The sequence below is a fragment of the Aquarana catesbeiana genome, linkage group LG01 (genome assembly GCF_042186555.1).
Source record: "Aquarana catesbeiana isolate 2022-GZ linkage group LG01, ASM4218655v1, whole genome shotgun sequence".
Lineage (NCBI taxonomy): Eukaryota > Metazoa > Chordata > Amphibia > Anura > Ranidae > Aquarana > Aquarana catesbeiana.
The window spans coordinates 866,021,625-866,034,249 of NC_133324.1; the positions used below are offsets into that span (position 1 = coordinate 866,021,625).

The 12,625-nt window shown below is 42.9% G+C and overlaps 1 protein-coding gene across 1 annotated transcript in view; it reads left to right on the forward strand.

Moving 5' to 3' along the window:
- Positions 1–12,164, forward strand: part of FAM184B (family with sequence similarity 184 member B) — a 167,423-nt gene extending 155,259 nt beyond the window's left edge. Inside the window, exons 13-14 of the mRNA XM_073609566.1 lie at positions 8,329–8,531; positions 11,924–12,164. Coding sequence (XP_073465667.1) covers positions 8,329–8,531; positions 11,924–12,014 — 294 coding nt within the window. The 3' untranslated portion in view covers positions 12,015–12,164. The remainder of the gene's footprint in view (positions 1–8,328; positions 8,532–11,923) is intronic.
- The last annotated feature ends 461 nt before the right edge of the window (positions 12,165–12,625 follow it).

Sequence of the window (12,625 nt, forward strand, 5' to 3'; positions counted from 1 at the left end):
GCGGAGCTTTCCTTGGTGGACGTGTGGAGAGTTCTTCACCCCTCTACCAGGGACTACACATACTATTCCCCTGCACATTCCTCTTACAGTAGGTTGGACTACATTTTTATTTCACAAACATTATTGGATTATAACCCGGACACTTCTATAGGCCTTACTCTTTGGTCTGACCACGCCCCTATTCACCTGAGCTTAGGGAGGATTCCGTCTGGTAAAGCCAGAACCTCCTGGAGACTTAACGATAATCTATTATTTGACTCAGTGTGCGTACAGGACATCATACAGACCATTAAAAACTTTGTTACAGATCACGCACATTACGATACCAACCCACTTATAAAATGTGAAGCGCTTAAATGTGTCCTCAGGGGCAAATTTGTCCAACACGGTTCCAGACTAAAACGCGAACGTACGGTAGACATTGCACGCCTCCTCGCTTCCATTAATGCATTAGAAGATTCACATAAACGAAACCCTGACATGGCCACTCACTTAGACCTGACTAATGCCAGGAGAGACCTTCTGCGAATTTTTGCGGAACGCTCCCTGATAGCAAAAAATAAGGGACGCTTTGTTCATTACTCCCAAGCCAATAAATGCGGTAAGCACTTAGCAAACACATTGCACCCTCGTCAACTCAGGAAACCTATTCCCTTTATTAATTCAGCTACCAAAGGGAAATTAATGAATAACTCAGCAATAGCGGAGGAATTCCGCCAATACTATGCTTCTCTTTATAATCTTCCCTCACAGACGCCGACCTTTAAATCCCATGGAGGTGCACCTCCACAGGATCTATCCTCGTACATTCTAGAAACTGCCCTCCCCACCATTCCTTCTTCCGACTCGGAAGAAATGGAATCTGCTCTTTCTGACACAGACTTTATACAGGCCATAAAAAATCTCAAATCTGGCAAAAGCCCTGGTCCAGATGGGTTTTCCCTGCGTTTTTATAAGACATTCCCACTATTATTATCACCTCTCCTAGCAAAGGCGTTCTCAGCGATAGATGGAAATGTAGCCCCCTCTGCAACCCTTCTCCAAGCCCAAATTGTAGTAATCCCGAAACCGGACAAAGACCCCTCTGCATGCTCTAATTACAGACCAATATCCCTATTAAATATTGACTTGAAGCTCTTCGCCAAGATTCTTGCCAACCGAATATCACCATTTCTACCCAACATTATACATAGAGATCAAGTGGGTTTTGTCCCTGGTCATGAAGCTAGGGACAACACCACCAAAACCATTCACCTAATAGCATATGCTCATCGCACCCACACTCCAACTTGTCTTCTTTCCTGCGACGCAGAGAAAGCTTTCGATAGAGTAAACTGGTCCTTTCTCCAATCCACCCCCTCCCAGATAGGATCAGGCCCTAGAATGTTAGCACGTATCATGTCTCTTTACTCAAAACCGACAGCCACTGTCTTGACGAACGGTACACAATCGGACAAGTTTTCAATTACCAACGGCACAAGGCAAGGCTGTCCGCTTTCCACTTTACTGTTTGCCTTAGTGATTGAACACTTAGCTTAAGCCATTCGGTTAAATCCAAATATACACGGCATCCAGACTCCCTCTTCCCAATGTAAACTTTCCTTATACGCAGATGATTTACTTCTTTATGTGACCCAACCCCATATTAGCATCCCCTCATTACTAGCCGAAATGAATAGGTTCGGCCACTTTAGCAACTACAAATTAAATGTCTCCAAAACAGAAGCACTGAACCTTTCACTAACTCAAAATACCTTGACATCTCTTAAAGCCAACTTTCCATTCCAATGGCAGACGCGTTCCATCTCATATCTAGGTACCGCCATTCCTAGATGTATATCAGAAATCTGCGCCCTAAATTTCAGCCCTCTTCTAACTAAGCTGCGACGCCTCTCTGAGGAACGCAAGGACCTATCGATGTCATGGTTTGGCCGTATGAGCGCATTGAAAATGGACATACTTCCAAAATTACTATATTTATTTCAAGCTCTTCCGATTGCTCTCCCATCAGCTTTCTTTCGTGCCCTCCGTACTATGGCAATTCGCTTTGTATGGGGAGGGAGCCATCCCAGACTGAAACACAAGCTTCTATGTGCCCCCATTCATAAAGGAGGGGTTGGTTTACCTGACTTTGAGGTATACCATAGCTCAGCAGTAATCTCTCGAGTTCTGAAGTGGTTCCCTCGTCCTCTGACCAAAGCATCAACTTTGATAGAACAGGATATGTCTTCGGACGACCTCAGGGCACTTCTATGGGGATTCGATAATACTTATAAATCTATCCCAATCTTATCCCCCCTTACCAGAGATGCCTTGGCGGTATGGTACCAAAAAAGAGAGACATACTCACTGTCTACTGAACCGAGTCCCCTCACTCCCTTATTCGATAATCCAGCTCTCCCAGAAGGTAGACTTGTACACAACTTGGGAAGTTACTCGAGAGATCCCTGGCCCACAGCACAACAATTTGTAGATTCTGAGAAAGGTACCTTTGTGACTCTTCATAGTACAGCTGCCTCTAGGGTTACATGGCTTACTCGTTTACACTTAACCTCCTACTCCAAGAAACTTCATGAATCCAATCTCATACACAGGCCTCTGACTGGGTTCGAACAACTAACTACTTACACAGAGACGCCTCGCCATACCCTATCACTGGTGTATAGGATGTCAATAGATCACACTTATAACCTTCCTAAATACACCACTGCATGGTCGGAGGAGCTTGGGAAAGACATAACAGAGGCGGAATGGGGTAAAGCTTTTCTTTTTACCCACAAATCATCTATCTCGAGTTACACTCAAGAAAAAAATTATAAATTACTATCAAGGTGGTACCGGGTCCCAACTACTCTCAGGACTATGTTCCCATCTGCAACCGATGTCTGCTGGAGATGTAACTCCGCAACAGGCACGTATAAGCATATCTGGTGGGAGTGTGATGTGATTCGGCCTTTTTGGACACAAATTTTTCAAATCTATAATGAAATTTATGACAAATCTCTCACACCTTCCCCCATCATAGCACTTCTCTCTGTACTTCCCGGGACCCTCAAATCCCAAAAACACAGTCTTCTCAAATTTTTCTTGAGTGTGGCGACACAATTAATTCCTAGACATTGGAAAACTACCTCTCCTCCATCTCTCATTGAATGGGTGGCTGAAATAAATGATATTATGCTTATGGAGGAGATGCAGGCTAAATCCATAGAAAAAGAAGCAAAGTTTTCGTTCATCTGGAGTATCTGGAGGCATTACTCTACTTCAGACAAATTAAAAAACAGACTTTCACCAGTAAATACAACTTAAGAGACAGAGTTCTCCTAATTCCCCTTCTAACCTTTATGTGATTATTGCACATACAGATAGGTGAGGTCCGCTGCCTCTACCCCCCCCCCCCCACTTACCCCCCTTCTCGGGGTTCCCCCTTTTTTATCATCCCTTCTCTTCTTTCTTTATTCTTTTAACTTCTCTATCCCTATTTCTTTTCTTTTTTTCTGATAATCACTTTATGTGCCAAATACACTTGTAGCTGCCAGTATATGTAATCTAGGCAGCCAAGACACTCGAAAGTACTATCAACCCTGGTTCTGAGGGTACATATGAAATATCTGCCCCCTCGGCCTCTGGAGCATCAGGATCCCATTGGGGCTTCCAGGCTAGAGGTATAGGCAGTATTATAAAAGTCAGCATTGTATCAGAACCTTTTTGTCACTGACATCTCTTCCAATCATATTCATGCATGTAAAGAATGTACTATATAAATGTTTACACGTTTCATGTTTTAGATCGGTACACCCTATGTTTGGGTCCTGATCTAGCTTTTGTACTTTTCTGTTTATAATGTGAAAAAAAAATAATAAAAACATATTGAACCTAAAGACTGGCTTGCTGACATCCCTTCTGGCTCCTTATCCTGCTTGCTGTGCCTCCACTTGGATCACTGACTTCTGGCCTGGCTGATTACCCGATCTGGTTACTGAACTCTGGCTTGGCTGACTACCTGATCCGGTTACTGGACTCTGGCTATGCTTTGACTACGCTTACTCTATTTACCTTTTTATTTTTATTAATAAACAAGTGTGATTTAACTGTACTTCTCTCTCGGTCTGGTTCATGGTTTCTGACACTGCCGACCATGTAATTCATGTGTGCAGTGAGAGAGAGCCTATACAACGCACAAATGTGTCCATGGTAGCTGAGAATTCTGTGCTGGGAAAACATTCATTGCACATTCCTAGCACGTTGACCAAGCTGTCACAGACAGTTTCCAGTCTCTGTTTATGATTCTAAATCATGTGACCACTGTGAGAGCCTCCCGGGGTTTACACTTGGGTAGAGAAGCGGTTAAAGTGCTCACACTTTGGGGATTTAAGTGTTTACATTAGGCAACCTTAAAGAAGTGGAGATTTACCTGAACAACATGGGATAAGTCAAAGATCACCGGGGCACAGTGTCGCCCAATGTCATCTCCTCACACCTGATTTAAACCTCTAATTCCTGTACTATTGCATTGCAATAGGGTGCATTGCAAGACAGTAATTTGTGTAAATCAGGTGGTGAAGAGGCAACATATCGCTTCCTCGCTACCTGTCAAACGCACTTGATTTTTTCAGAGGAGCAGCAGTGCCTGCTGTGCTTGTAAATGAGCCCCATTCAAATAAATAGGGCCACTCTGCAAGCGCCCCACAACCATGTGCTTCTGCAGGGTCCAAGGGGTTAGCAGGTGGTAAGGGGGCAATACAATGTCTTCTCACTGCCTGTTTTACCATCTTGTTTCCTGTACTTAGAGTGGCCTCATTCACTTGAATGAGTCATGCTTGGCAGGTGATACACCCACCAACCATGACAGGGCAAATAACTCCTGCTGTGGCTGCTACATGTGTACACCCCTGGCCACTGCAGGTAAAGGGGGTGCGTTCAGGGTGGGGGATGATGAGAACACGTCTCAACTATAGGGTTCTACCAACCCCCAATCCACAAATGTAAACAAGCCCTTATTGTCCTGAGGTCCTTATTAGGAAGATTTTACACTGATGTGCTGTGGTTTATCTGTACTGCTGTGGTTTACCTGCACTAGTAATGAACCCTAGGGAAATATCCTACACCTGGAGTTGTTCAGAAACTGTGTAATAGGTGGGGGGACACTGGATGTGGACTTCCTAGCCTCCAGCTTCATCACCAATCTGAGAAGGTTTGTCTTCACATGCAAAGATTCTCAGACATGAGCAGTGAATCTTTTTGCAATCATTTGTAATTTTTTAATTGATTTTTAATGAGTTAAAGTGAGGTGGTTGTATTATGATAACTATATTTATATTTGTTAGAAATTTTGTATATAGTCCTACAGAACAGACAGACAGTGCACAGTCCAGACAAACATGTCAAGCTTAACCCCCATAAAATTGTATTCTGCCCCCACTCTGTTAAGGGAACCCTCAGTGGTCATTACACTCAGTGTCCCGCGCCCAGCGGCTAGAGTTGGATGTGCTAAATACCGCTTGCATAAGTCTGTACTTTTCTATGTTTTTATGTTATTTTTGTACATTTGTTATAAATAAAATTACTATTTTTTAATACATTGGTGCCTGTAAAGTCCATGATTCTTTCTAAATATAATCAGTCCAGTTTTTAGGACGTGGCACTTTTTACCATTATTTATAAACCTACAGTACCACCCTGTGGTGGTGTATTTGTGCTAGTTTATTTGCTGTACAAAAATACTCTCATCGGTCACTTTATTAGGTACATCTGTTCAATTGCTTTGTAACACAAATTGCTAATCAGCCAATCACATGGCAGCAACTCAATGCATTTAGGCATCTAGATGTGGTGAAGATGACTTGCTGAAGTTCAAACCAAGCATCAGAATGGGGAAGAAAGAGGATTTACTGTAAGGGACTTTGAACGTTGCATGCTTGTTGGTGCCATACAGGCTGGTCTGAGTCTTTCAAAAATTGCTGATCTACTGGGATTTCCACAGACAACCATCTCTAGGGTTTGCAGATAATGGTCCGAAAAAGAGAAAATATCCAGTGACGGGCAGTTGTGTGGACGAAAATGCCTTGTTGAGGTCAGAGGAGAATGGACAGACTGGTTTGAGATAATAGAAAGGCAACAGTAACTCAAACAACCAAGGTATGCAGAATACCATCTCTGAATGCACAACACATCGAAACTTAAAGCAGATGGGCTACAGCAGCAGACCACACCGGGCACCACTCCTGTCAGCTAAGAACAGGAAACTGAGGCTACAATTCACACAGGCTCACCAAAATTGGACAATAGACTGAAAAAACTGATTGATTTCAGCTGCCACATTCAGATGGTAGAGTCAGAGTTTGGCATAAACAAAAAATGAAAGCATGGATCCATCCTGCCTTGTGTCAAAAGTTCAGGCTGGTGGTAGTGTAATGGTGTGGGGGATATTTTCTTGGCACACTTTAGGCTCTTTAGTACCAATTGAGCATCTTTATACGACACAGCCTTCCTGAGTATTGTTGCTAACCATGTCTATCCCTTTATGACTACAGTGTACCCAGGGCTTTTTTTCAGCAGGAATGCAGTTCTGGCACCTCCAGCACTGAATGTATCTAATGGCAAAAGGTGCTGGGGTGTGCTGGAGGGTCTATTGATGATGGCTGCTGGGGGATCTATTTTTGCATGAGGGTCTCTTGTTGCTGGGGGGCTCAGTTGTTGCTGTGAGGGTCTAATGTTGAGGGAGGGGTCTATTGTAGCTGACTGCTGGAGGGTCTATTGATGCTGGTTTCTGGGAGATCTGTTGCTGCTTCTGGGGATCTATGGTTCCTGGGGTGCATCCATTGTTGTTGGGGGGTCTATTGATGTGTGGGTGGGATCTACTATTGCTAGCTGCATGGAATCCATTTTACTGCTTTTCTTGTTATCATTAATACATTCCATACAAATTACTTAGCACCACAAAATGATACTTGGTTCTGTATTCCTTTAAAGGGGTGGTGCTGGGAGGTGGATAGGGGGTGGAACCAAGGAGCGGTACTGGGAGGTGGGTAAGGGGTGGAACCAAGGAGCGGTACTGGGAGGTGGGTAAGGGGTGGAACCAAGGAGCGGTACTGGGAGGTGGGTAGAGGGTGGAACCAAGGAATGGTACTGGGAGATGGGTAGGGGGTGGAACCGAGGGACATTATAGATAGGTGGGTAGAGGGTGGAACCAAGGGACAGTGCTTGGAGGTGGGTAGCGTGCAGAGACAAGAAGTGATTCAAAAGGTGGGAAGTTCCTGCACCTATTCTCTGAGAAAAACAAAAAGCCCTGAGTGTGCCCACTTTCTGATGGCTACTTCCAGCAGCATAATGCACCATGTCACAAAGCTCAAATAATCTCAAACTGGTTTCTTGAACATGAAAATTAGTTCACTGTACTCCAATGGCCTCCACAGTCACCAGATCTCAATCCAACAGTTCACCTTTGGGACGTGGTGGAACAGGAGATTCGCATCATGGATGTACAGCCGACAAATCTGCAGCAACTGCGTAGTGCTATCATGTCAATATGGACCAAAATCTCTGAGTTGTTTCCAACACCTTGTTGAATCTATGCCACAAAGAATTAAGGCAGTTCTGAAGGAAAAAGGGGGTTCAACCTGGTACTAGCAAGGTGTACCTAATAAAGTGCCCGGTGAGTGTACAATGTATTCAAACACCCCCGCTCAACAACTGTTTCTTATATTAGTCCCATTTTGGATCTTAGTTCTGTAAATCTGTTTCTTGTAGGTGGTTTCACAAGAGGAGGGAGGGGGAAGGTTTAAATACCTTCCAGCAGCCAGTATCAAGCTGATTGCTTGAGTCAGTAAAGAGATTTCTGCAGCTTGCACACAAAATGCTATTCTCCATTTTTCACCTATCTTTCTGGCTGGGTCATATATGAACAAAAAAAACTAGATGTTTGTACTTATCATGAAATCTGTTTCTTTACATTCCTTAAGGGAGACAGGTCCCATCCCTTTGTGTTTGTGATAAGTTAATTGTGCTAAATTTCTATTAAATTGAAGCATGCTGGGAGTGAGAGCGGTTATACTTGGCTGACCAACAGCTATTAGCTTTTCACACGGGCTGTCCGATCAGGTCCGCTTGTCGGTTTTTCAGGTGGACCTGATCGGACACCTGCTGCCATCCAATTCGATCCTGGCCGCAAAAAGCAGCTGGATGGTGGATCCGTTTCAATACAATTTCCCCATAGAGGAGAGTGGGACTGTCTCGGTGTTCACTCTGCACAGCGGCCAGAAAAATGTTGTGAATGCTTTGATGAATCACGACCACTGCCTGTAACTATTATTATTATTCTACTTTCAGAAAAAGAAGTTGGGTGAGATACCAACTCGTGTGATCAGCGTTCCCAATCTGGCAGTTTATGACAAAACCTTTACAAATAACAGTGTCAGCTCGAAAAAGCCAACAAGTCCTGTAAGAACGTCTCCCAGCTTAGATCACAGCATGAAGCCTGGCTATCCTTTCCGACAACCTGCACAGCTTTTAGATATTATCCGGCCAAACAGGTAATAGTGTACAGCTGTTGTATCATAATAAAGGGAATCATGGTCATGCAGATCCTTTGCCCAGCACTTTTTAATCCATTAAATGGTAACTCCACTTTTGTGGACAAAATAAATAAAGCACATAAAAAAATAATAATACACCAAATACAATTGCTGCTGCTTGTGTGATTGGCTCACTGATTTATCCAGAAATCTTTGCAATCGAAAATTTAGTTTTGGCGAGATGCTCCGGAAGGAAGGGATAAATACTTCTAAAAGGATGCAGTCACTGCAGCTTTTCTTATAAGAACAATGAGAGTGCATCAGGTGATTATAATGAATTGGAACCTCCATTCAGATCCAGCATCCAAAAGACATAATTATAAGAGATATACAAGGCAAATGCAGATATCCAGCAAGGTTGACCAGATCAGTGGGCTACACCTCAAGTACTTAGAACCCAGACCAAGTATGATTACGTTTATCAATATAAAGAAGACCCTTCCAACACCAACAAACCAAACAATACACGCTATGTGCAATGGAGAGAGCTCACATGAACAGGGCAGGATCAGGACTGGGACTGCAAACAAGGGGACGATAGAGGGTACTGAATGCAGGTGGCAGGCTACAAGGCACAGGCTAAAGGATCAGGCTTGGACACAGCTCACAAACCACTGAAGCACTGTTCTTCAAAGGAGGGTTTAAATACCTTCTCAGCAGTATCAAGAGCATCCTAATTAATAGAGTACGTTGGCTGCTGGAAGACACCCGCTGGTGGCCACTGAAACTCAACTCTACCCTTTAGCTCCTAAACATTTCCATCAGCAGGTGACCCAGGTTCTGACATGAGTCTTGACAGTCCCCCCCCCCCCACCCTAAAAGGGAGGAATTAAAAACCTTCCCAGCAGCCAGTATCTGGGAGACATCTGCTGGTGGCCACCAAAACTGCACCCTTTGGCCCGGGGAATAACAGTGCCACCAGCAGGTGACCCAGGTCCTGACACAAGTCCTGACAATAATGGAATGAACAGCTATTTCTTCAGAGCAGAAAATGGTACGGCTCTTCAACAAAGTTTTTAAAAATCTCTGCAAAGTACCTTGATCATCCAAAAAGGAATGCTTTTTTTCCTCAGCAAAAGTGGAGTTGTGGAGTTACATTTATTCTGTAGTTTTTAACCACTTTGCCTCTGGAGCAACTTTATTAAATATACATTTTATGCTAGAAAATCACTTAAAACCTCATAACATTATACGGTATATTTTTTCTCAAAGTGTATAAACCTTGTAAAAAAAAAAAGAATGGTAGTTGCAATTTGCACAACTGTTCATCAAAATTATATTTTTAATATGCATGTACAACATATGTATTTTTAATATGTATGTACAAAAGATGACATTGTACCTAGTAAAAAGATAAACAGTCATGTCAAGCTGTGGGTTTATTTTAACCCTTTCAAGGCCTTGGCGTACCATACACCCCCCAGAGAGCTGAAGAGATTTAAGATCCTTTCCAGGCAGTTAACGGCAGTAAACATACCTTTTGTTTTCAAGTCACTCAATTTAATTGCGTCTGAGTTTACTTGAATGTGGGGTGGGTGTGTATCTTTCGTAATTGAGATAACTTTTATAAAATGGGGCGTTAATTTTTGAGTGCAATAAAATTAATCTTAATGTATTTTTTTACTAGAAATGCAGATTTGATAAACACTTGCCCAAATATCATGTGACATTAAAACATTTTGACTACCGCCTTTTTATTCTACAGGTCCTCTGCTTTCAGAAAATAATTTTTTTTTTTTTTTTTTTTTGGCGGTTTTAATCATATTTTGAAGCAAAAATTTCACATTTACGTATGTGAAAAATTTAAAATGGGTCTGGAAACATAGGGGTTAAATGTTTATAAAGCAAGCTGCTTAAAGCGGAGTTCCACCCAAAAATGGAACTTCCACTGTCTGGATTCCTCCCCCCCTCCGGTGTCACATTTGGCACCTTTCAGGAGGGATGGGGGAGCAGACACCTGTCTAATACAGGTATTTGCTCCCACTTCCTGCGAGTCCATATGTACTGGCATCACATCTCGTCCACCAGGGATGGGCTGCAGTAAGCTAACATGGTAGTCCAAGTGGCACACCAAAAAGGAGGAAATCACAAAGGAGCCGTCAGAGATGGTGTGGGTTCCGGGAAAGGGAAGATCAGGGCGTCAGAGCCGGTCTTCAGCTGTGTTGCGGTGTCGAGCAACGCCGGACAGTGACGTCACTACTGTGAGATGCGTTTCCGAGTCAGCTCGCTATCGATGGAGAGAATAGCTGCACTCCTTTGTCAAGCATCTGATAGCGAGCTGACTCGGAAACGCGTCGTACAGTAGTGACGTCACTGTCTGGCGCCACTGTGTTTGCCATCCAAGCCTCGTTCTGGCTCTGACCACACGGGTGTGCTATCTTTCCATCACGGATGCTGGACGAGGCGTTGCGCGATACCGCAACACAGCTGAAGACCGGCTCTGACGCCCTGATCTTCCCTTTCCCGGAGCCCACACCATCTCTGACAGCTCCTTTGTGATTTCCTTCTTTTTGGTGCGCCACTTGGACTACCATGTTAGCTTACTGCAGCCCATCCCCGGTGGACGAGATGTGATGCCAGTACATATGGACTCGCTGCTACCTGTAGTCCTCCTTTCTCTCTCCTGCTTGGAGATGTACCTGAACTCAACATTTCAGCTCTACATGTGAGTGGATATTGCTTTTGATTATTAAAATTGTGTTTGATACATACTCAGTGGCGCCCCTTGTTATATATATGTTTGGATCTTGCCCTTGGACAGTTGACTGAGGTACTTTTGTACTGCGCCTTTTTTACTTGTAAAATGGCAGTAGGGAACCAGGCTGTGAAGTCACAAGGCTTCACTTCCTGATTCCCTTACTGAAAATGCCAGCGCCTCCACCTGGGAGCCAAGGGACAGGTCAGCTTCGGGTGCCGACATTGCAGGCACCCTGGACAGGTAAGTGTCCTTATTTTAAAAGTCAGCAGCTGCAGTATTTGTAGCTGCTGCCTTTTTTTTTTTTTTCAGCGGAACTCCGCTTTAAAGTTTTCCTCAGACTAACATTAACAATCTGAATCCTATATATAAAAATCAATATTGCAAAACTGAACAATAGAAGTGAATCTTTAATTATAGAGTAAAGTCACTTTTACATGTCCAATTTTTTTTCAGCACATATCAACGCAGGGCTCTGAGATGAAGCCATAAGACATCAGGCTGTTTGCTGAATATTAGACTATGTGAACAAGAAATAAGTTGAGATTTGAGTGTAAAGGAATCAGTGTCACAAAAATTATATAACTTGCTTTTTTTTAAACTAAATTGACTTGTCTGTGTGTTTATGATGCAACTTTTTTTTTGTTTTTTTAAGGCGAAACCCTGCCAGTGTACCCTTAAAAACAGAGGCAAAGGAACAGGAGTCCAAACGCCCTGAATGGTTTACAAAGTATTTTTCATTCTAACAAGAATACATGAGCAGATGAATGAGCTGCATTACTACAATGCACACATTTCATTGCCATTGTTTTGCTGTATATTTTAATTTTAATAAAATAATTATGTGAGCTTTTTCATGATATCAAATTGCTTCTTAATAATAAAAATTCAAGAAAGGCATTGCACATTTTTTTGTTTTCTTTGTGCCTATGGCAGGACTGCCTACTCCAGTTTCCAGTAGTTAGAGTGGGATGAAATAATAAATGAGTTCCGCATAATAAAGTAGAACTAAAGGCAAAACTTTTTTTTTAGTTTTGGACAGAGTGGAGAGGGATAAGAACACCTGTTAACTTTTTTGTTGCTACCTCTAGTGAGAGTCACCCTATTTGTCCTGTTTACGGTTATCATCAAAAGTGAAGGTAATATGAAATCCCAAGTTTTGAGTTGTCCCCAGAACAGTAATAGAGGGGAAATATTCCAGTGGGGACACTAGTTCGGGTGACCCCAATAGAATACCTTAAATTAGAAGCCAAGTAAAATCCTAACTATACCTAAATTTACTCCAACCCCCATTCTATGCCTATTCTATTTACCCTGTAAAAAAAAAAGATGTCGATACTTACCTTTTCTGAAGTCA